Genomic DNA, 26,202 nt, shown 5'->3' on the forward strand with positions numbered 1-26,202 from the left:
GAATCAAGTTCAAGGAATTGGAATTTTCAAATCCCCAGTTCTACAATTAGTCAAAGCTTCTAAGTTGCTGAAGGGACTCAGAAAGAAGCAAGCTGTCTATGTCATTAAAATAAATCCAGTAGACAAAAAATGTAAGGCTAAGGAACCAAAGTGGCTAAGTGAGTACGCTGATGTATTCCCAAAAGAGCTGATTGAGATGCCTCTGACTTGTAAAGTAGATCATGAGATAGAGCTAACTCCCAGAGCTCAGCCAATAGCCCAGCGTGTTGAGATATCGAGCTCATCTAGTGAGCTCATCTATCGGCCTAGGGGATATGCCCCACACTTACACCACTGGCATGGTTCGTGAGATCATGGATGATATGCGGCCAGTGGGATGACAGGCTGTGTGATAGCCATTCTAGAGACTGACATAGTTATAGCGCCAACTCATTTAGTTGGGTTCACACTATAGAGAACCCTAGTATGTATTTGGTTGAGTAACTTTTTATATTGTGTGTACTCTTATCTTTGTATATGGTGTGTTGTGTGTACTCTTATCTTTGTATATGGTGTGTTGAGTGTTGTGTGAAGAAGAAGAAGATTTTCAGCCTCTCACCTTGTGTGTTCTCTTTTAGGGTTTTGTGAGTGTGTGTGCTTGCAAGAGCTCAAGCTCTCTTCTCCCCCTGCATCTTTTCACAGCGTGCATACAAAATGCCAATCCCTGAAGCCATAGAACTTAAGGAGTAATTAAGACAACTGCTAGAGCTAGGATTCATAAGACCCAATGTTTCACCTTGGGGTGCGCCCGTTCTCTTTAAAAAAAAGAAAGATGGAACGTTAAGACTCTGTATTGATTACAGAGGATTAAATCAGTTTTGGCAGTCAAAAATAAATATCCTATCCCTAGGATTGATGAACTTTTGGATCGGTTAAGTGGAACCCAAATGTTCACAAAGATAGATCTCAAATCTAGATATTACCATATCATAATTAAGGATCAAGATATCCCCAAGACAGCCATCAATACACGACATTTGCATTATGAATTTACAATCATGCCATTTGGACTGAAAAATGCCCCAGCAACATTTAATCGTATCATAAAGGACATTCTCAGAGAATACTTGGATGAATTTGTTCTTGTCTTCTTCGATGATATCCTAGTATACTCTAAGAATGCAGTTGATCATGAACATCATGTGCGTAAAGTCCTGGAGATCCTAAGGAAGCACCAACTCTTTGCAAAGAAGAGCAAGTGCACTTTCTCTACTACTGATGACCATGTCGAATACTTGGGATTTATAGTATCTAAGGATAGGATTTCTCCTGACCTCATAAAAATCCAAGAAATCATAGATTGGCTAGAGCCTAAAACACTGAAAGAAGTCAGAGGATTCTTAGGATTAACTGGGTGGTATAGAATCTTTATACCCAGGTATGCTCAGATAGTATCCCAAGTATAGAATCTTTATACCCAGGTATGCTCAGATAGCATCCCCTTGACTAACCTTCTCAAGAAGAGTACCGTATTTGATTGGACCGCTATGTGTCAGAGTGCTTTTGATAAGCTAAAGACAGCTTTAGTAACCAATCTAGTTCTAAAATTACTAGATTTTTCCATACCCTTTAAGGTAGTGATAGATGCTAGTGGTTTTGCTCCTAGGAGGTGCACTTATGCAGGAAGGTCATGCAGTAGCCTATGAATCCAGAAAACTCAAAACGCATAAGAGAAATTATGATGTCCATGACTTGGAGATACTCTTAGGAGTTTATGCTCTAAAGCTGTGGAGACATTATCTCTTGGGATAGAGGTTCACCTTAAACAGATCATCAAAGTTTGAAGTGGATCTTCACCCAAAAGGATCTCAACATGCGTCAAAGAAGGTGGATGTAAACCCTATAGGAATTTGATTTTGAGATTAAGTACTGGCCAGGGAAAGAAAATGTGGTAGCCAATGCGCTCAATAGGAAAGCCTCCTTGCTTGCAATAACATTGGTGTCAAATTCGTTGATCAATGAAGCAAGAGAGAAGATCATGTAGGACAAATTCTTTGCCCCTATTGCTACCCTACTGATGTAGGAAAGCAAGACTCCTCAGGAAATGAGTGGAGTTCTTGGGTACAAATTGGATGAAGGATGCATGTATTACAATAATCGGCTATGCATTCCTAATGATGAGGAAACAAAGGGAAAAATTTTGAGAGAAGCCCGATAGCTGGACATCCAGGGTTCATAAAGACCTACATGTCTGTAAAGAAGAGCTTCTTCTGGCCAGGTTTCAAAAGGGATGTACTTACTCATGTACGCCAGTGTCTAATATGCCAAAGAGTCAAGGCAGAAAGGGTTAAGATGCGAGGAAAACTGCAACCCTTAGACATTCCATAGATGAAGTGGGAATGTGTCAGTATGGATTTTGTTACTGGATCACCGTCAGTGCAATCAGGTTGCAACTCCATTTTTGTGGTAGTTGACAGACTAACCAAGGTTGCCCATCTGATTCTAGAGTAAAAGAAACCTACACTGCAGCGGATGTTGCTAGAGTCTTCCTCAAGGATATTTTCAGGTTACATGGCTTACCCAAAAGGATAGTGAGCACGACAGAGATCCTAAATTCACGTCAAGGTTCTGGACTGCATTCTTTGAAGCACTGGGAACTTCTTTAGATCTCAGTACATTTTATCATCCCAAGAGATAGATGGCCAGACTGAAAGAGTGAACCAAGTAATTGAAGATATTCTTCAGTCATGCTGTAGCAGAGAACCCAAGAATTGGCTAAGCTACTTACATCTAGTTGAGTTTTCTTATAATGCCTCTTATCACACTGAAGTATCGGGATGAGTCCTTTCAAAGATCTGTACGGACAAGATTGCCTCACACCATTAACTTGGTTTGACCCAGTGATGATCAAGGTCGAGATGTCCAGACAGATGCTTGATGATATGGAGCAGCAAATGTAGGCAATCCGCAAAGATATTAAGGCTGCCCACCACACCAGGACGACAGACAAAAGCAGTATGCTCATAAGAAGAGAACAGAGAGAGTGTTTGAAGAATCAGATATGGTCTTCATTCATGTACAACCCAAGAGAAGTTTCTTATCTCTAGGGAAGTACAAAAGCTGTCTCCTAGATACTATGGGCCGTACGCCGTTACTAAGAAAGTAGGAGATCTAGCTTATGAACTTCTTCTACCTCCCCATCTCAAGGTACATAATGTGTTCCATGTAAGTCTACTTAAAAAGTATGTACCCAGTCCGAGTTATGTGCTGGATGATAAACAGTTGACTTCTCATACTCAAGGCCAGATGGAACTCCAACCCGAAGAAATCCTAGATGTTTGGGAGAACGATCTCAGGGAACAGAGTCCTTAGAGAGTTCTTGGTCAAGTGGAAGTTCTACCCTTTAGAAGACGCCACTTGGGAGAAAGAAGAACAACTAGTAAAGGACTACCCCCACTTTGCGAGATGAGGAATCCCCTATTTCAGAATGCAAGAAAACATTATTTTCCTTTGTTTTTGGCCTAGAGAGAAAATATTCTAGAGAGAGATAATACTATTTTGAGATATTTTTGGATATAAAGTTATCCCTTTTATTTAAGATGAATTCCCCTGAAACAGAAGTTTTAAAAAAAATTCTAATATGCATTAGAAATTCATTGAATATGTGCATTAGACAGCTTAGCTTAAGGGTCCACATTTTCAGAAAATTATGGATTAAGGTCCAAAGAGTGTTCTAAAGGGCCAATGGGGTTGATCCAAGTGTTGGAATAAGAAAAATGCAAGAATAAAAGAAAATGCACTAAAAATGAGTAAATTCTCACATAAGATGAAGAGTTAATTAGTGCAGGTACTTACTAGTAAAAAAATGAGGATTTATTAGTAAAAAATTAGAATTCTAACACCTTAGGAGCTCGTGAAGGAGGCGCCTAGAATCTCATCATTACCCCCAATTTTTAATTCAAAAAAATGAGATATTTCATCTCTCCTCTCTCCTCTTTCAAACTAGATCAGAACAGTGAGCCGCCTAACTGGTCCAAAACTTATCCAAATTAGATCAAACTGAAGCTAGAAGCCTCTAGATCCCAGTTGGACTTGGTTGGTGGCCTCCCTCTCCTAGAAATAGAGCCCCATTCCTTTGTATTTTCATCTTAGTGTATTTACATGCTAGTGTAATTTTCAATTTAGTGTATTTCTATTATCTCTCTACCTTGCCTCTTCATTGTGAAGCTTTGGAGCTTCACTGATCCTCTTCTTCTCTTGGAGATTACCCTCTTCTACTTGGTGGCCAAGCTTCTTCTTGAGGGCTTCATATCTCCCTAAAGAATCAAGCCACCAAAAACCATTGGTAAGCCTAAAACAATGGTGTTTTACTCTCTTTTTGAATGGTAATCTCTTCCCAACCTCTCTAATGCTTGGGAAGCATTTTAATCCATGGTTTCTTCTTAAAACCATGCTCTTATTGATTTATGTTGTTTAAATGCATTAACGTTAGTCTCTTATGCTTAAATGTAATGTTTTGATTTGTAAATCTCTCTTTTTGAAAGAATACTCCCTTATATGGTTAAACCCTTCTTGGAAGGATAGATCTTAGTTTTAATCTCATTTTCTTACCCAAAACTCTAGGCCTAACAAGCTAGAGATTGCGATTAAGTATTTTTTATGATTTTTAATCTAATAAAAATGAGGTTAATTCATTTAATCTTGTTCTATGTTAAGAAATTTCACATTTATTCATTTTTATATGAAAGAGAGCTTAGGGTAACCTTCATGTATTTATTTTCATATGGAAGATTTAATTGGATATTTTTCTAAATAAATAAGATGCTTAGATGCAATTATACTCATATTTATACTTAGATTTATGCTTAAAGAATTTTTATATTAAAAGAGGAAGTCTTACTATATTTTTATGTAATTATGTTTATGCATAAATTTGAATAATGCAAAAAGAGTAATTTTCATCATATTCTATGCATAAACATTTTAAAGCTAAAAGAAGGATTTTTGTTACATTTTTTTCATAGTATGTGCATGCATAAAAATCTAGATGCAAAAAAAGGAATTTTCACGATATTCTAATTTTAAAAGAGGAATTTTTGTCATATTTTAAAATAGGTATATTCATGGTATGTATATACATGGGTATTTTTTTCATCAAAAGATAAATTTTCATCGTATCTTTAAATAGGAAAATGCATAATTAATTTTGGTATCAAAAGAGAATGTTTCATCATATTTCTATGGCATGTGATGCCTAGGATCAAAAGGAGAAACGAATATTTAAGAATACTTCTATGGGAATATTTTAATAAAATGGTGTATGCACATTTATTAAAGGATCGTTTAGAAAAAGAATATCCTTATTAAATTCCATTATTCATGAATAGAATTATTTATAGTTCTATTATGTCCAAGGAAGGATGAATTTTCATAATTTTGGATATTTACCCTTATGATTAAAAATCACAGTTATTTTATCAGATAAATGGAGAAATATCTTTAGGAATAAATTCAAGTAATTCGGTGCTAGACCATGACCACGTGAGAAAGGTGGGTCGGTAAGATGCCTGCCCATCTCTTGATGAATCAGAAATTAAGCTAAGTCTTGTGATTGACCATTCCCATTTCTTCAGTAGTACGAAGAATGGATAACTGGCTGATTTAGAGAAGTTTTCCCTAAGACCCGAAATCGTCTAGAAATAAGTTAGAAATTCGTTGTAATTGATGGATGGATCACCGAGATACGAGATTCAGGTCAGTTGTGTGTCACCTAGGGAGGATTCAAGTCAGCAGACTGCCAGAGGTGGTCAGCTGAAGCTTTTAGGTGGAAGATCAAAGGTGTTGGAGGTTAGGTCTAACTTGAGAGGACATCTAGAGGAGTTACCTAGGTTAGATTGGGGTGTATATTGGTGTCTAAAGGTGTCAGCTAAAGGGGATATGAGCAAAATTTATTAGTGCCCTTGGAGCTAGGATCTTAGTTTTCCATAATTCTAGTCCCGTTTCTTTTTTTTCTTGTGTGCCTGTAGGTGGTGTTATAGAGGCCATCACCCAGCAAACTCACAACACAACATATACAAAACAACACTTAAGGTTTTAATGAAGGAAAAATCATCTCATCACTCACATGTACAGAGATTCCATGGTGGGACAATGTCATCGGGGTAGCCATAAACAGAACCTCATGTGGGCAACCTCACTATAATAAAATCACACATTGTGCTTGTATTTACACCTTTGACATTAAAGGTCCTGTCTCCCTCTTTGACCATCTGCAACATATAAAAAAGATGTACTAGCTCTTGTGAACACTCTTGGTTCCAAATTGCACAGCCTATCTTCAAAGGATCCCCAACAAATGCCCTCATCTTTGTAGAATCATATCCTGCTACACCATGTGTTACACATTAATTGTTATTTTACAAGATATAAAAGACACCTTCACAATCCTTTCACATGTGTTTACAGTTGATTATTACACTTGTCATCGCCGAGGCTTCTATAACACAGTAGAGGAACTAGTACTTTGATGTTTGCTCAGAACGTGATGGCCATACAATGATGCAGCCTATGGTTTGATTTAATGTGCCGATGTTGATTTAATGTGCCGATATCACCCAAAAGCATATCACTTTACCCCTTCTTCCAAGGCATCCACTTTCCAATTTACCAAAACTTTGCCAAATAAAAATACATCAATTGCTACAATTGGAAGTCAGTGAAGAGCATCAAAGCTTGTCGATCTCTTAGCCAAGCTCTTCCAACCCCCTTACTCAAGTTTGAAATCCAAGAGCAAGGGCTTGGGCCATGTCTTTCCCACTACGTACCTAATCCCTCACCGTACCACTTTACCACCGCACTCATGGCACGGTGAATTCAAGCCATAATCCCTGTAGTCTCTCCTCCACATACCGGGGTACCCTCACAAATCACTAGTGAGACTAGAAATAAAGAGTGTAGTACAATGTGATGTGAAGAGTGATTGAATCTCAAATAGATGGTTGAGATCACTTACAATTTGATTTTAAGGATGACTCATGCTTTTCATTTCATTACAGTAGCATATTTCTCATGCTTTATGTGCTCCATATCCCATCACATCCAACAACACAAAGAAACAACTAATAACAACTAAGTGATGATGGCCAACACCAATTTCAATCTTGAATCTTACCACTTATGACTTGAATCACAACCAACAACCACAAATCATAGCCATCAATGCATCCAAGAACCCTATGTGTCCATGTATAGTATGTGATAGCCTAATGATGGCAACAACATATCCCATTAGCTTGCAATCATGCATGTAGCGTCTCCAATGGCATGTATGGAACCATTGAAACCATCCAATACTTACTATAGATTTCAATACCAAAAACCATCATGCATGTAGCATCTCCAATGGCATGTATGGAACCATTGAAACCATCCAATACTTACTATAGATTTCAATAGCTCCAAAAACCATAACCTACCGATCTAGGTTTTTATCAATAGCATATTGAAGCCATTTCACACGCATAAAGTCCATAATGTTGCTTCTCATGGTTGTTTGGCAAGTTGATTGTAATCAAGGATTAATCCATAAGATTAAGGTCTCTTGAAGGGAAACCCTAAATCTTGATAATGGATTCAAGAAATGCAAGAAAGGGAAAAAATCCATGCAATCTCGTGCTTTAGCAACAATCAATCATATGTATGAGTATAGCCAAGCATGGAGAAGAAGATTATTGAAGCAATTTTCCCAAATTTGTGATAGAATCCCTGATTTTCATGAGGAACGTAATATGCAAGAATCATGCAAAAATTTTCCCAAATTTGTGATAGAATCCCTGATTTTCATGAGAAACGTAATATGCAAGAATCATGCAAAAATTGTAGCATTGAGGTAAAATATGAATTGCTTACACTTTGGAGAGCTTTTACCAAGCATTATTGTGAACTAATTGCGTGAATCTTGAAGCTCCAACTCCATGGAAATAGGCAAAACAACTGCAGCCTCACGAGTGCAAAAACATGCATAGAAGTGGCCATTAGAGAGTTGAAAAGGCTTGAAATGAAGCCTTAAACATACTCATTCAAGACTCAAGTCTTTTCCAAGATTTAAGCTTGATATTGAGCTCCAAAACACCATGAAGAGGGTATGTTGCTGGCAGCAGCCCTACATGCAAGATTCGCATAGAAAAACCCACAATTTTGTGCTTAAAATGTAGCCTTTTCTCTCCTCTTTTATAGCCCTAAGTTATGGCAAGCTCAAAGCTGATGATGGAAGCTCCATAGCTCCCAAATATTAAGCACAAAATGAGACAGAAGAAGAAACATTTCGATTAACAAAAGTAATCAAGATTATGACTTTCCCCTAGATTTGGCCCTGCAGATTTAAAATTTTGGAGCGGTTCTCCAAAATTTCGGTCCACAATAAGTCCAATACCCAAAAGCTTTAGGAATTAACCATAGAAATGGGATTTTTACCACTCAAGATCACCATAGCCATCTTCTTGATCAAGAAAATCGTGACAAATAGTGAGAAATAGAAAAAAAACCAATGGATCAAACAAGAGCTCTGATACCACTGCAAGGTAGTGGCCCACTTAATACTTGGAGTAGACAACAAGGGTATAGGTCACCATCCTAGCATCTCAAGAAGAAGCTCACCACCATGAGACCTTGAGCCATAGGCACCAAGGTAATTGTATAATGATCAAGAGTCAAAAGATGTTCAAACTATCCCATAAGGGACTTATATAGTCACTTACTCCTAGGACCTTTCACGTATAGGCTACCCATAAACCCAAGTCATATGCCCCATATCATGTGCTTAGGCCCTTATCCCTTATGTGCATGTATAATACAACCAAGCACATAATTTCCTACATTATAATCTAATTTCCTTAGTGGCATTATAATGTGTACCTTGAAATGAAGACTTGATCTTATAGAGAGATGGATGTGTCTCTAGTTGTAATTTCTTAACAGCACATTTAGAAATAAAATTGTGGGTGCTTTTATCATCATGTAACACTACAACATCATGACCATTAATTTTACCTTTCATTTTAAGCAATGTATATGCTAAAATATGGTTACCTGCTGGCACATCGCTTTGGTCGAGATTACCATCATTGTAGCATATCTTCAGACCAATTTGGAGCATATTCACCATCTTTATTAGGCACCTCCTCAATGTTGTGGAGCTGAGCAACTGGTTGTTTTAGAGGTCTTCCAACATCGAGCAGTAAAGTGACCTAGTTTATTGTATTGTAGCACATATGGCGAGGCTTTTTGGCAATATTAGTGTTGTGACTAATAGACTTGGGTTGAATTACATTGCTTTAACCAGTAATAGCCTTTACATTTTGAATAGAAGTAGTGTGTGCATTACTAGGTCCTACCCAAGGCTTTCTATTTGCATGAAAACCATTAAAAGAACATGATCCAATAGGAGCATTGTAGTGACGAGGAAAAGATTATCGATTGTTGCTAAAGCCCAAAGTTTGTCGATTATTTAGAAAAGAGGCATTGAAGTGGGCTTACTTAAATTTCTTTTGCATTCTGCATTATGTACTAAGGTAATAGCATCATCAAGTGAAGTAGGCTTGAACATGTTTACCTCCGCTTAAATAATTTCTTCAAGACCAGATTCATTAACGATGTTAAATAGTATCTTCATGCATGTCTTCAAGCATGAAAAGTTGAAGCAGAATTTGCCAAAACTTCTCGGTGTATTGAGGAATCATCTCACGATCGGACATAGACAAAGTGTCCCATGTACAACGAGCTTTAAGGAAAAATTGTGGTAGTAAAAATCTTACCTTCACTTGTGTTGAAATTCCTCCCAATTAGTGCACTTATTGTCAAGGCTATTGCAGAGAAAATTTCATCATAGTGATACATGATCAACCATATGGTTGGTAGCACATTTAATCTTATCTCGTTTCTGAAAAAGTCTCCTTCAAAGAAGTAATCATTCAATTGACTTAACCATGAAAGCACAAGACGAGCATCCTTTCTGACTTAACCCCATGAAAGCACAAGACGAGCATCCTTTTGCCATCAAATTTGATAAAAGAAAAAGTGGGGAGGCTAATCTTAGTTCCCTTTTTAGTTTCTTGAGCATCCAAAGTAGCCTTGATGATCTTGGTAATGCGTGCGTCTGTAGAAGAAGCAGGAGTAGAAACTTCATTACCAACAAGGTGTTGATCTCAAGGATGAGGCATTTTTGTTTCTTATCTTGAAGTAATTGTTCAAGGAGTTGAATTCAATCTTCAAAGATCGGTTGTGGAAGTGAAAATTTGGCGAATCCACCATCTCGAAGTGACGAGGCAGTAGCTTCATTGCTGGTGCCATTCATTGGCAGCTTGATTAAAAGTAGGGTTCGAATCCATTGGGTTGAGTTGAAGAAACTTGATTCAACACTTATAAGTGGTAAAAAATTGTGGTAAACTACTTCAAAAACCTCAAGAAAATTAAGCCTTTTGAGAGATCTTCTGGTAATTTTCAAGCCTTTTGTGCTTAAAAATGGCTAAAAGTGCTATTTTGGGCTCAAAACATTAGTGAAAAATATCAAACAAAGTTATATGACTGATTTGGAATCCTTGGAGAGCTACCAAAAATTTATAGCATTCAAATTTTGCCACTCCATGTATAAGCCTTTTATGGTGTTTTTAAAGCTTTTTTTCAGCTTTAAAGCTTAAAAGCTTGTATTTTTTTAGCCTGGAAACCATGATTTTAAGCAAAAATGAAATTTGTGGTTGAGGGAAGCTAGTCCCTGATTAGGAGGACATGAAAATCAAGTTTTGGGTGATGTAAGAATGATTTAGCAATCTCCAAGCCTGGTAAAAAACATCTATGAAGCTCGATTTAGAAGAGGATTAAGCATGAAGAAAGTGGATATATAAAAACCATGTAACTCTTCACCCTTTGAAGAAACCTTCGATCAAATCAACTTGCCTTCAATGGCTCTATTATCAGCTCTGATACCACTGTTGGGAGTCTAAGACCCTTCAATATTAAATTGCATCAAAAATGATAGAGTAGAGATAAAAACATATATCAAGTCTAATTTTCCCCCACACAAGAGTGAGCCCATTCTTCCTCTTGGTGTATTTTAATCATATTAACTTGAAAAAGGTCGTGGGACTCAAAATAGCTTTCCTTTTACAAATATGTCGATTTCAAGCAAAAATAGCTTGCTTTATTGAATGTGCAAGTTTATCTACTCAAAATAGGTGTGAATAATTAACCATATAAATGTATACAACCTTTGTAATAAAATCAAACGTCCATAAAGAAACTTTCATATATTTGAATAAATCTATCCACATAAACACTGCCCAAAATGAAATAGATGGTACGAGTTATACAAAATTAAGTAATAATCTATCAACACGTGTCTCAAAATCTTAAGACCTAACCACAATTAGTTCACCTCTGTTATCCAACCCAAGGATCTGCACTTACATCAAGAATGCCAATCAATTAATAAAATAATTGATTAAAATGAGAAATAACCATGCAAAACTCAATAAACCAAGACGATGCAACCCATACTCTCGCACATGTATGTAATCACTTGCATACACATAAAGTAAGATACTATCATTTGAATTTAGAAAGGCATCCCAATCTTAACCCATCTAGAAGTGTGAACCCCATTTTGAGGTTAACTTAGCATCTCTCTGTTACATATGAGAGATAGCATAATAAGTGTCATGAAATGACACTAAATGTCGTAGTTATGAGAAGAGTTGGCCATGCCCAAGCATATGTAGCTCTTCTAGTCATTTGGTTCATCTCTTTTTAAGTTTTGGGCATCCAAATGTGAATAAGAACTATTGTATAAATAAAACATTATCATAATGCAAAGACACAATTCCCCTTTGTGACAATTGAGTCTAATTATTATCTCCTTGCTCTCTTGTGTCTATGGTGTGTGAGAGAAAGAGTTGAGAGGAGAGAGTACTTCATTCTTGGTGCATGTTCCTCTTATGCTTATGTTCATAAGTTTGAGAATAGAGAGGAGTGCGAGTCCTTATCTAGAGAGAGGTAACCTCTTGGTGTGAGCAGCTTGAGAAAGGAGGCAAAGGAGTAGAGCTAGTAACCACTAGTGGAGCTTGGAGTCTTCTAAAGATACGATCTGGGAGCCGACAAGTTTTCCAACGACATGTTAAGGTAAGCATTATCCATTACATTAGGAAAGGAGGTAGTGAATCCATTAACATTTTTGACGCCACTGCGGAGGACCAATTGGTCTCTTTCTACTCTATTTTTACTCCCTGGCATCTTCTTACAAGTCCTTTTTCCCTAGATATAGCTTCTTGAAGTTGTGTGATTAGTTGAGAAAAGGATAAGTTGTGGATAAGATTGTGTTTGTTGCCATATATAGGCAGTGATGTGTGTAAACACACTTAGGACCGCCGGGGCACTTTTTTCCTCTTTAGGAGGTTTTTTCCCCCGGCTTGTACATACACCCATCATTCTAGGGCTAACTAATCTTTTGTACATTGACACAATCTAACACATTGTGTGTTGTGTGCATTCTTGCTTGTTCTTCTCCAAGCTTTGTGTGCTTTCTTGCAACCCTAATTCCAACAATCGGTATCAGAGCAGGCATCGGCTCCTAGGGCTACACCGCCAGCACCCTCCGACTCACATTCTCTGATTGAGGTGATCTTTCACGAGCGCTTGCAGGTCCCTATGCTCTGCAAATTACTCCGTAGGGCTTTGCGTTCTCAGAAATTGCATCTGAGGTCGTTTCGGGCTCCGTTTTTGCATTTCAAGTTCTGCACAGATGTTTTCGTCATTTTGTGTAAATTTTGCGACAGTGCAATTTTTTGCAAAACAGGCATACGTACTCTATTGTGGACCGTGCTACATGTTGAGATATTGAGCTCGTCTAGTGAGGCGGTGGACAGTGATGACCCGCCTGGGGGATAGGCCCCACACTTACACCACTGGCATGGTTGGTGAGATCATGGGAGATATGCGGCCAGTGGGATGACAGGCTGTGTGACAGCCATTCTAGAGACTGGCATAGTTATAGCGCCAGCTCATTTAGTCGGGTTCACACTATAGAGAACCCGTGTATGTATTGGTTGAGTACCTTTCATATTATGTGTACTCTTATCTTGTATATGGAGTGTTGAGTGTTGAGTAGAGAAGAAGAAGATTTTCAGCCTCTCACCTTGTGTGTTCTCTATTAGGGTTTTGTGAGTGTGTGTGTGTGTGCTTGCAAGAGCTCAAGCTCTCTTCCCCCCTGCATCTTTTCATGGTATCAGAGCTTGGTTTGTGCTAAGGGATGAGTTGCAAGCAAGAGAACCACAGGAAGCGATATGAGGGTAAGAGCTTCAACTACTCTTCCCTATTTGTGTTGGTGACTACACCCTTGTTGGGAGCCCTACGGGAGGCACCGGCAACGATCTCTGATTGAGGAGCTTTCTTCGCGGGAGTAAAGCTATTAGGCAACTATACGGACTGAATTTTTCGGGTTGAAAACGCGTTTCGGGAGCGCCTGGACCTCTGTTTTTCAGAAAGCAGGCGATTTCGAGCACTGCGGGTAAGTCATCGATTCTCTACAGAACTCTGTTTTAAGAACTGCAGGAAGACAGATTGACTGTGCAGACACTGTGGGTGCTGCAAAGAGGTCTACAGTTGCCATTGGGTGTATGTATGCACATTGAAGTCACTGGTTGTGACATTTGAGAGTACTACTGTACCGCTGTGCAGAAAATACAGCAGTTTGTGCAGAAAAACCAGAGTGCAGTTTCTAGTAAAATTGTGTGTTTGGCAAGATGTCAAATGATGGGATAACTCAGATTGTGGAATCACTTTGATGTCACACTCTTTCAGACAGCTGTTGGTTACCTCATTTATGTATGCATTACGAGGCCAGACATTCAGTTTGCAGTCTCACAGGTGAGCAGGTTTATGCATAGCCCAGGGTCTTAGCATTGGAAGGCAATTAAACGCATCTTTCGCTACTTGAGTGGCACCATACATCTTGGGTTGTTTTATCCCAAGGGGGGATCATTGTCGCCAGATTTACATGCTTTTTCGGACTCAGATTGGGCTGGTTTCTATGACACAAGAGTGTCCACAAGTGGTTTTTGTTTCATGCTCGGTAGCTCATGCATATCTTGGTTGAGCCAGAAGCAACCTACTATGGTCACTTCTAGTTGTGAAGCTGAGTACAAGGCAGCTTTCACAGCTACAGTTGAGTGTGTGTGGCTCAGACGGCTTATGGTTGACTTGGGTGTTGGGACAGGAGTCTGTCACCTCTATCTACATTGACAGTCAGAGCGCATTGGCAGTTGCGAGAAACCCAATTTTTCATGCTCGCACAAAGCACATTGAGGTGCATTATCACTATGTCAGGGAGAGACTCTCAGCAGGAGAGATCAGCTTGGCCTATGTACCAACACAGGACAACCTCGCCGACAAAGGCACTTCCTCGTGAGAAGTTCGAAGCTTTCCGCAAAGCTTTGGGCTTGCTCCCCTTTGTGGACTGATCTACTTCGGGCATGGCACTTCCCTATACATGAGTGCCAGCTCTCGTTCACACCATCACTCCCAGGGGGGATTTGTTGCCATATATATAGGCAGTGATGTGTGTGAACACACTTAGGACCGCCGGGGTACTTTTTCCCTCTTTAGGAGGTTTTTTCTCCCGGCTTGTATATACACCCATCATTCTAGGGCTAACTAATCTTTTGTACATTGACACAATCTAATATTGTGTGTTGTGTGCATTCTTGCTTGTTCTTCTCCAAGCTTTGTGTGCTTTCCTGCAACCCTAATTCCAACATGAGAAAAGAGAAAAAATGATTCTCCTTAACATCAACACTTTAGTATTCCTCATAATTTTCCAATGGTGTCATTTTTAATGTGGAGAATCTTTTAAAGCAAGGTTAACACTAGTCTTGTTTTAAAAAAAGCCACTTTTGTGGCTTTTTGAAGGTTTTTAAAAAAATTCAAATCTCTTAAGTTATTTAGTTTTAAAAATGAGACCCTGAGCCACTTTAGTGGCTCAATTACAAGACTAGTATTAAAGACATTTTTTCTATTAAAATTTTCTTCAAAGGAATATTTAAAAAGCAAGTTCAAAAATTATTTTTTCTATTAGAATTTTTTGAGAAGCCGACACATGTGTAGCTCAGCTCTGGTAGAAGGGTTGGGTTCCACAACGGCAGCACACACGGCATGCACAAATCATCCTTCCCAAAAAAAAATAAGAAAAATAATACTATCGGAAGGAGACTTTGATGTATTCTAAATTCTTTGAATATTCCATCGAGAGATTAATCATATTTACCTAGTGGAGAGCACTGCTATTTCAAAAATCCCAAAAATACTTCACAAGATAGAACTATAAAATAAATCACTTAGGCATGTATTATTTAGAGACCATAAAAGTTTTGTGCACTATGTCCTTTTCTCCATGGAAGCCTAACATATGTATAAGAACAATCTTGAAAAACATAATCCCCTCTTTCTTGGCTTTAGGGAGACCCTTATTATCTAGAAATGTGAATTCCACAAGACTTCTAAGTCATCAACATTTATTTTTCCTTAGTTAATCTACTAGGTTTCATGAGACATAATGAAACACACACACACACACACACACATATGCATTTGCATGCATCTACCTTATGTTTTGTTCCTAAATTTTTGACACAATTTTTAAAAGATAAATTCTATAATCTAAATGTACTTAACAGGTATTCTTTTAAAGAGAATTTTTTAAAAAAAAGACTAATTCATACTTTAGTCAACCTAATGAGGTGTATATATATCTATACTCTCATTCTTAAACCCAAAAAAAGAGAGACTAATTCATACTTTAAGTCAACCTTATGAGGTGTATTAACATCTATACTCTCATTCAAAAGAATTCTCTTATATATTTATTTATTACTGAAAAGAACTAGTTTCCTCATTTTATTAGAGAAAATATCTTTTAGAGAAGTTAGGCTTTTAACTACAAATGCAACACTACTTTTTCCAAAAGGAATCACTACTCTTTGATTTATCTTCCCAAGATTGGCAATGACTCTTCATGTGTGTGTGTGTGTGTGTGTGTGTGTGTGTGTGTGTGTGTGTGTGTGTGTGTGTGAGAGAGAGAGAGAGAGAGAGAGAGAGAGAGAGAGAGACACACACACACACACACACACAGAATCATTTTCTAAAGGAACCTATCCCAAGACTCAAGGCATGCATTTATGAAAGGGTGTCTCATGTTTTGGTTTGATAATGGGAGTACACATAGCTTTGTCAATGCAAAGTCACAACGCAAAGTCAAGGCCAAACCCTTCCTCACAGTAAGTTGTTGAAGGTTATGTTGTCATGCACACCTAACAGTGAGTCATGAAAAATGTTCACGAGTCATGAATCGTTTGCAACAAGCTATCTTGATTTTTCACTAGTCCTAAATATTGATCAATTTTACAATCTTTTAGAGACATTAAAGAGAACTTTTTTTATAACTTTTACAAAATAAGCATAGTTTTAAACTTCTTTTAAAAAATGTATGTATTGCTAATTTAAAGGTTAAAAAAATTCACTTTTTATCTCAAATAACAAAATGGAAAAAACAAGATCAATGACAAGATCTAATATTCTTTAAAACTACTAATAATTCATGCATGTCTATGTAATCTATGATACATTCTTTACTTAGAATTACAAAAATGTGCTTTTTCTTCTATAAGAATTTAACTAACTTCATCCCAATCATTGCACTTTATCCCAATCATTGAATTAGAGCATATATTTGATATTAAGATAAGAAGGTATATGGAGTCCATGACCATAGAAGAGGCTTATTGAAAGAAATGATTTCTCTAGATTCAGATAGAAAACCAACGATCCAAACAATCAAATTTTAGATGGTGTTGAGTACTACAATTTATTAGTTTACTTTTTTTTGATCTAGTAGTTCGATTCAGAGTTATAGTCTTTGCAAAAACACAAATTTTAGTTTATAACATTTAGATTTTGAACCATGAAAATGACAATAGTTGTCGTTTTGAAAAATTGATAGAAATTTGGATTATTATAGAATCCACTTTGACAAAGTAAATTCTGGAATCCAAAAGACTGACGTTTCTATCATGAGAGTGAAATTTCCGTCTGAAAAAGAAAAATTTTGATCCATGATGAACAAAAATTTCACTTTTATAAGACGAAAAATTTCGTTCGTTTTGACGATAAAAAATTTCATCGATGAAAAAGAGCCGTCGATGAAAATTTGGATTCCATAATTCACTTGGATTGTGGAATCCAGATTTTCGTCGACGAAAATTTCAATTCGATGACGTAAATTTTAATTTGTCAACGAAAATTTAGATTTTAGAGTCCAGTCCACTTGCATTCTAGAATCCAAATTCTCATCGATGGATTTTTTTTTCGTCGACGAAAAAAATTCCCGTTGAAGCAATTTGGATTCTAGAATCCAAATTTTTATCGGCGAAAATTTTTTCGTCAACGGAATAAATTTTTATCGATAGAATTTCTAACGAAAATTTTTTCCGTCGATGAAATTTTCGACGGGAAAATTTTTTATAAATGAGAATTTAGATTCTCTCAATGGATATTTTTTTACGGATTTTTTTTCCGTCTACGAAATTTTTGCCAGGAACTTTTTCCGTCGACGGAATTTTTTCAGGCGACGAAATTTTCCCATCAACGAAATTTTTGACGGAAAAAAAATTTATCGATAAAAATTTCAAACCATCAATGGAAATTTGGATTCGAGAATCCAAGTGGACTCTTGAATCCAAATTCTCATCGATGGAAATTTTTTCCATCAACGAAAAAAAATTCATCGATGTGGACTAAATTTTTTTTCTAATAAAAGTAAAATTATTATGGACCAAAATTTCTCTCTTTTGGACGAAAATTTTATTGTCACAATAGAAACGTCAGTTTGTCACGGAATTTTGGGATTCCAGAATCAACAATGGATTCTAGAATCCAAATTTTCATCAATTTTTCAAAAAAACTATTATCATTTTCATGGCTCAAAACTTAACTGTTATAAACTAAAAAATATGTTTTTGCATTCTTTGTAATTTTTTATTCAAATTGGATGTCTTTGGGTTTAGAGTAAAATGTAAGTAATGTTTTATGCATTTTTTCCACAAAAGTAATGGGTTTTTTTAATGTTTGACATGAATGTATATCTTTTGTCTCCATAAATTTTAAAAAAGGTACATTTTTTTGTTTTTTTCCCAAAAATAGAGTTGAGCGAACGTTTTTGTCAATATTTTTCATGACTCGTTGTTACCCCCTTAATTGGTGGTGTAGGCCATGATTGACCGCCTACCTAGAGCCAAGAATCTGGGTAGTCACATCATAACCATAAATGTTATATATTCAGGCTCTCTCTCTCTCTCTCTCTCTCTCTCTCTCTCTCTCTCTCTGCGCATGGAGGCAATGAGCACAGGCCAAGAGTTTTCCAGTAAATGATCGAAGTACAAATGCTTACACACTAGGGCACGCAATGCTACCGCAAGTACTCACATATAGTATAGTGGGTAGTTAACACTCACCCACTGGTATAGTGGTAATTAACCTCTTGTAAAGTGGTGACACCTCTGCTATAATGGTGGTAACTAGCTTTACTATTTAGATGGTTACTACCATTAACAATAACCCTCTCCACTAGTACAGTGCTACAACCAGTAGAGGTATTTGTTGCAGTGCGATAGTTCTCTGACATTGTCCTGATAGCTACAACTTATGGTTCCTTACTAATACAACATAAGTGGTGAAGTGGTAGCTAATTACCTTACATAAAGTGGTAACATGTATCACTGCCTAACTAGTGGTAGTTAACTATCATTGGTTTTTTTAATGGCAAGTACAACTAGTATAGTGTTGCAACCAATACTTAACACTAGTAGTTAACACTCAAAGTTGGTTGTTATCTCCCCTCCTTTATTGCCTAGATTGACATATCATCTCCAGTACTCTAACTGTGAATAGGCTACCTTCTCCAACATCGTGAACCTCGTATGATCTTGCACTAGTACTTACCACTATTCTAGTGCTGATATTGAACATGATGCTAACTACCACTTTTTCCCTAATGCAAATGGTCACCTTCTCTACTAATTTGGACGAGTGTTAGCAAAATGAAAAGTCATAGGAGAAGCTCTACAAGTGAGTATGCCCCAATGTATTACCAACAATTATAACCACTCCCAACAACAATAACTACCAATAGTCCAACCTAAGAGAGCACACAATCTTGCATGCAAGAGAGAGAGAGAGAGAGAGAGAGAGAGAGAGAGAGGGAGAGAGAGAGAGCCAAAATCCCCAAAGGGACAATTATAGGAGTGCATTCAAAAGCAACGTTGGCAGTGTTAACTTCCTTTTTCAAGGACACAAAAGATTATTCCAATTCGATATTTACTTTACACTTAGAAAAATGGCAAAAGTTGATGGTAGCTACCACTTTGCTACATGTGTCTTGGACATGGGTTTTTGACCATGAGCATGCACAACATTGAATTCACCATCAATATCCATCACTAACACGATATGTAAAGCTATGGAAGTTCATATTTGCACACGAATCTACCCTTGCATCATGAACTTACCGAAATACTCAAAAGGAAGTTTTGTTGTATACACAAGGGATTTTTCATTTGAAAAAATATCATCGTTGGTGGAGGGACATTACATCGAAGTTTTGCCAAAAGAGTACTCACAAGGCTTTGATAAAAAAAAGTACTCATGACTAATTGGGAAGAGCACTGAGAACCAATATGCATGGTTCTTCTATCAACAATAGAATGTATGATTGATTAGCACAATTAGCACCATTGAATTTGATGTGGTTGCCCACTTGTTGAGTGTAGATACATATCATGATGATGATAAGCCTTAAACAGGTTTGTGTCAAGAGGGGAGGGACACATCGGCACAAAGCACTGTTTTTAAAGTATGTTATGACCATTTCACATACTTGAGCTTGTGGTGTAACATGGATGTAGGTGCTATATCCATACCGGTGTTGGACATGGCCGATGAGATAGATAACATCACGGAGAAACTTAAATTACACATAAACATCGATACGTCAAACATCATGGTATGGGTATCATCTTCATGGTATGCACGTGTACATGTTTGTGCATGTACTGTCTCTCTCTCTACCTCCGCCTTCTACCTCCACCTCTTTGCCTCCAGAGAGAGAGAGAGAGAGAGAGAGAGAGAGAGAGAGAGCTCATAATGAATTTGATTGGATTTTGATCAAGTGTAGCCATAAAAATTGAAGAGTCAAAATCCATCATATATATAAACATTGATCTCGTAGTCCAAAAAAAGAAGCACACCCCCTATATGTACAAGTATATATTATACACATATACACGTATATGTGCATGTGTGTGTGTGTGTGTGTGTGTGTGTGTGTGTGTGTAGATTCAGTATGGGGTAACTTTTGAATGCCATGTCCATACAAAAGTAATTCAGAATACAAAAAGTAATTCAGAATACATAAGCAATTCAGAATACATAATTCAGAATACATAAGCAAGTCACCCCTCTGCTGAGCATTTCACCTTCCTGAAGAGATGGGTTCTGTAACACGTCAGTGCTATCTTCAAAGTTAAGTATTTCACACAGCATATACAATGGCCTCCAGAACTAGTCTTGCTAGTTCCCATGAAAATGGGCATAATACTTCACAGCAAGAAACGATAAGACTAATAACTGTAAGTTGCAGTCTTTAAATACGAGAGTACAGCACAATCACATCTTCAAAAGGCATTGTAAATGACGACCTCTATTCAAAATCTCACCTTTTTGAAATAGAATACATACAAAGGAGAGGAAAAAGCCCTAGGTTCACAAGACAAGCATGGTGAATGGGAAAAGAGCGGGCCCATTAAGCACCGCGCCCATACCATTACTACACACGAGATCAAAACCTCCCTTACATAACAGACTCCTGAGGCCATCATTCAAAGAATAGTGCAAGGGAAAGTAGACTAAGTACTCAGTTGCAGTGAAAATCTTTCTCCAGAGATCCTGCATTTAAATTCTTGGAAATTCGACCTTGAATTTATCATATCTATTGCAATGGTGGTGGAAGCAAAAGGTGAGTAATGTGAATGCATGATACCTACATGGCAAGAAGGTTTCAAACAATTGAAGGCCCTATTCAGCAGATTGAAGGCTTCAAACAATTGAACTGTTCTACGCACTAAAGCAAACCACCAGACTGCAAGGTTGTTCCATATTTGACCTCAATTCACCCTTGCATAATCATCACAAGGTCCACCCACAAGTTAGGAGCCACTGAAGTAGTGTTTAATAAAACTGGCAATAGTATACCAGCGTCAAATAAAACCAACTAAAGTTGCATATCCTCTACTGACAGACAAAATTACTGGCCCACTAAACCGATTACTTCCTTAAAAAACAGAACGTGCATTTTCTGTTAAAGACTCGACAGAAGCTGCCAAGTTCATAAACGACCAACATCCTTTTGCACTACAACTAAGACACAAGAAAAGACTTCAATCGTTGCGAGCTTCACGTCTTCCAGTCCCATATCCTGTAGGCTGAAGCTTCAAAGTCTGCATAGAAATAGTTGAAACGTCATTTGAAGCTAGCTTTCAACAGTGGTGTAAACGTTCACCTCAGGACCCATGTATTTATGGTAAGTGTTAGGGCAACTTCTGCAGCTTTAGTAAGGCCCGTGGGCAGGAGGGGTACAAAAGAACAGAACTACATATCTCATTGTGATTCAACTTTACGGATAACTAAGCGACCTTCACCTGCAAGCGCGTAACTGCATTCAGCGTTGTAGAGGATGACTACGAGAAAAATCATCGCGGTTGCGGCCCCCACGAGGATCCCCACGTCCCCCACCTCGAGGGCCAGGCATTCGAGAGAATTGCAATCGCAACGGCTCTGAATCCCGATTCGTCTCGTCGAATTTGTACCCTGGAAAAACCGACCGATGAATGGCACAATCAGCCAAAACTGGCAGATTCTGCCCAAGCAGAGGAGCATCCGTAGCACCTCATAACGATCTCTTTACACAATCTCGGATGGGAATACTTTACATTTGGCGACTAAGAACGCTACACGTGAATGCATGAACAAGCTTTACACATACTCAGTTGCAGGTAAAGCTGAATAGCTGGCATTTAATGAGAATTCGTGCTACCACGTTTGCAAGCATGTAGCTTATCATTAGAAATAAAATTTCGTACATCCTAACCCTCAAAACGAAACCCAAAAAAGGATCGCAAGGCACCTAGACACTATAGTTGCATAATGCATTTTCTCCAGAATAACTATACGTTTATCAGTAAACGAAATGAAAATAAGAATGTCAATAGACAAAGTGCACACTTCTGAACCATCCAAGGGCAGTACTATAAACCAGGATAGTGTTGTGTCCCCAAAAAGCATACATCTAGATTTGCAAATGAGGTTGGGCTAACGCCTGTGGCTCAATAAGCACTCATCAAGTGTAAAATGACCTTACATTTGACACCCTCAAAAGGAATCAGGCTCATTAGAATAAAGCCCCTTGAAATCAAGACCCAAATCAGGCCTCGTCTGGCTCAAACCCAACGCATGGAGGATAGGCTCTAGTGAAACGGTGCACCAACAAGGCTTGGGTGACAAGTCAGGCATGGTACTGGTTTAGCCTTGAGATCAGGAGGGCGGCTTGGGGGGGGTATTCATTGGGTGGTGAGCTACCTAGTTCCTTAAAAACCATCCACTAAACTAGCAGTAGTTTGAATTTTTGGAGAATAAACCACGTAAGCACATTGGGTTCATGTCAGAAAGCCCTAATCTGTGTCCGTTTCTGGTTGTAATGTTGTCATACCCGTTACAGCTTTCGCATAATTCTTGGGTGACTTTACAACTAATAATCATGTCAAGCAAACCTTATGCCTTTCTGGGATGGTTGTGCTAGAACCCGCAACCGGTTCAAAACATTCTATAGCTGTGAGGAGCATGCCCTACATTTGCTAAATTTCTGTTCTTAGATGCCAAAGAGGCTCTTACAACACCTGCACTTATCTTGCCGACCATTCTGTACACCAATAGAAGCATCCTTGGAAAGCATCAAAACATTCCGAACTCGTTCAGAACACGCTATTCATGTGTTTCATACCCTACTAACTTGCCGCTCATAGACCATTCTGATGTCAAGTAAACTCTTAGGATCAAAGCCTGAAGACAGAGTTCAATGTTTATTCTCACCCTAGCTCCAAGCATGTTTACCCTTAACAGCCTGCATTGTGAGCCTCACAGGGCTACACTTTAGGCTTCTAACATCATTCATTTGTGTAATCATCACCCAGCTCATCAATTTCCAAGAGGGATTCTGATGCATACCTTGCAAAGCCTCCAATGCAATAGCAGCACATCTCGAATCTGTAAATTCTACAAAGCACAAGACAAACGTATCTCCTCCCGGCTACAGAGAGCGATGCCAGAGTGAGAACAGAAACAATTAAAAAACTATAAACTGAAGTGAGCACATGATGCCAATAATGCACAGGTGTCAACAATATACTATCTTCATTGAAAGCCTACTCACCCGCCTTGACTCTTTGTGCACAAGGCGAACTTCCTTAAACCCAAGGAAAGGGCGAAAAACATCTAGTGAAAAGTTTAAGGCAATGCACGTAATGATTGACTTGCTACCAACACAAAATAACTTTCAAAATACTAGTCAACACGTAAGTGTATTGGATACGAGCTGCTTCCCTGCGAGAGCAGTCAGATGGAAGCCCTTCAATAAATAAGGTAGGTGTTGCATCTGGTGGAACATCTGGTGGCAGAAGACCAGGGCCCCCTAATCGTGCTCCTTGACTATCTTGCCTTGGAAGGTAATCAGATCTCCCTCCATTTACACCAACATTGACACCCTTCATCATGCTGGTATCCAGACCCAGCAACCTGCCACCCTGTCCCATCATGCTAGGATCCTCCAGACCAGACACACCCATATTACCAACCCCTGCACCCCCCAGTACACTCATGCCCATGAGAGGGCCGCCAGAGAGTCCCAATACATCTGCACCGGTCATACCACCTGAAGCATATGCCACCTGCACATTTCATCCCCAAGAAACTAATCAAGAAGGGGGACTTTGTTTGGTAAGGACTTAGGCAGCACTTCATTCTGCATCAATGCTTAGAAAATATAAACAAAACTATGAAGTAATCCCAAAAAAAAAACTCTTATGCCCAATAACAGCAATCCTAATTCATGAAAATTCAATGCATACCATGGACAAGCGTGCTGTGACATGTAACAATATCAGCTATTTACAACCCCACATGCACCTGCTGTGGTTAAATATATTTTCGACAGTTGACACGAGAATTTAATAAAAAAAGGTAAGTGTGGTTGCCAGAAAAACCAGGCCTCAAGTGTGTGAAGGTTTTAAAAAAAGTACCCCGCTTCTTTTGTAGTCGGTACCGAAATCGAGGGGTTCCGGATCTCTCCATGGCATGCGCCCATCTCGTTCATCATAACGAACCTCTCCACGACCATAACTGGCTGCTCCAGGTAAAGGGAGCTCATCTACAAGGAACCAAAAAGCATGGATTGAACTCAGATAGCATGCAATTATGGAACTCAGATAGCATGCAATTATGCACATACAAAAAATGGAAATCATTTGCAGTAAAACAATGGGGGGCATACACAAGACAGGAGAACCGACACATAGCCTAGCTATGGGAAGGGGAGGTCCTGAGTTGTAACTTCAGGGCGGAAAGACAAGCCGCCTCTGGACGGGTATCAATTGAACCAAAGAAGGATTTACTCATATTTTTTTTCCCCAAAAAAAAACCAGGAGATCTGTTTTCTAGCAATTCTAAGTATTAAATGATTTAACACTAAGGCCCAAGGATCAGACAAGAGGATATCGCATATTTCCAAGCATACTATGAACAAAGCTTCACATCTCATATACATACATGAATACACGTGTGTGGGGGGGACGAAAACCATACCGTAATCCGCTCTCGGGCGTTTCGCATGGATTTGTCCAGGAGCCATCATGTCAGAGTAGCGCCAGTAGTCCGCCATAGCCAAACAGTTCTGGGAGATCACCCTGCGAGGAAAGAAGCGTCTAGATGAGAACAAAAAGGCGTAACGCAAAAACCTTAACACAGAAAAGAGAGAAAATCCTACCAGAAAGACAAAGCGAAGAAGTCAGAAAAGAAACAAATAGCAGAAACCCTAATGCAGGCAAGCACAAAACTTAAAACCAGAGGAAACGCTAACTCAAGCAGGAGCTCTATCACAGAACAGAAAACCTATGTGAAGCGAAAACGCTAAAACAAGAACAAGAAACCCAAAACAAAGAAAGAAAGCCACCAAGAGCAGGAGGGAGAAACCCTAATCTCCACAGAGACAGAATTATGGTACCTGTAGACGAAACCCTAGCTTCGACGTACGCGGACGAAGCTACGTGCTCAAGATTTCCGTTTTAGGTTAGATGGATTTTATTTGACCTACAATTTAATCTACATATATATATATATACATATCTCTTTTATTACATATTAACCATGCACAAGCAAGGCACAAGTAGAGGATTCAAAAAAGAAATCTTGGATTTCTAAAAAATAAGAGGAAAAAATCTCTTAGATTGACCCTTTGTATTCCGATTGACCCTTTATATTCCGGTTTCCATTCCTACGTTTCATAAGTTTCGTTTCTTAATGTCTTTTACAAACCGTAGCAACGCACCCTTTATATTCCGGTTTCCATTCCTACGTTTCGTAAGTTTCGTTTCTTAATGTCTTTTACAAACCGTAGCAACGCACGGGTTGAGTACTAGTATATATATATATATATATGTATATATATATATATATATATATGTATATATATATATATATATGTATATATATATATATATATATATACGTGTATATGTATATGTATATATGTGTGTGTGTGTGTATTGTATATGTATGTGTGATGTACACATATGTGTGTGTGTGTGTGTATGTATATATATAGAGAGAGAGATAGTGTGTGTGTGTGAGAAACCTTGAGGGTCCACGAGAGGAAATTACGTTTTTAAAGAACATAGAAAAAATTTAGAGAGGATTTATGATGATGATAGAGAGTTCCACCAAATGAATCTTTTACTCAACAAGAAAAAGGTCAGCCTATCAGAGGATATTTAGGAGAGCCATGGGCCCTCATACCAAAACCCC

At 38.2% G+C, this 26,202-nt stretch overlaps 1 protein-coding gene across 1 annotated transcript; it reads right to left on the reverse strand.

The window, feature by feature from the left end:
* Positions 1-21,229: 21,229 nt before the first annotated feature.
* On the reverse strand, positions 21,230-25,470 carry LOC147626572 (RNA-binding protein 1-like). Its single transcript, XM_086816624.1, has 8 exons — positions 25,403-25,470; positions 24,985-25,085; positions 24,423-24,550; positions 23,717-24,071; positions 23,558-23,619; positions 23,353-23,434; positions 21,771-21,939; positions 21,230-21,569 (listed from the first exon to the last, which is right to left on the reverse strand). Exons 2-7 carry the CDS (start codon positions 25,058-25,060, stop codon positions 21,791-21,793), a joined length of 852 nt encoding a protein of 283 aa, XP_086672750.1. The 5' UTR covers positions 25,061-25,085; positions 25,403-25,470; the 3' UTR covers positions 21,230-21,569; positions 21,771-21,790.
* Positions 25,471-26,202: the final 732 nt, after the last annotated feature.

The sequence above is a fragment of the Cibotium barometz genome, chromosome 22, assembly GCF_041138505.1.
Source record: "Cibotium barometz isolate CiBa-2024 chromosome 22, ASM4113850v1, whole genome shotgun sequence".
In the NCBI taxonomy this organism is placed as follows: Eukaryota; Viridiplantae; Streptophyta; class Polypodiopsida; order Cyatheales; family Cibotiaceae; genus Cibotium; species Cibotium barometz.

What these genes read in the sequence shown, in the direction of transcription:
- LOC147626572 (XM_086816624.1), bottom strand. Translation starts at nt 25,060, where the DNA reads ATGGCGGACTACTGGCGCTACTCTGACATGATGGCTCCTGGACAAATC. An exon ending in ACGCCCGAGAGCGGATTACG is followed by an intron (nt 24,551 to 24,984) that starts GTATGGTTTTCG and finishes GGTTCCTTGTAG; the next exon opens with ATGAGCTCCCTTTACCTGGA. An exon ending in TGCATTGGAGGCTTTGCAAG is followed by an intron (nt 21,940 to 23,352) that starts GTATGCATCAGA and finishes CGGTTTTTCCAG; the next exon opens with GGTACAAATTCGACGAGACG.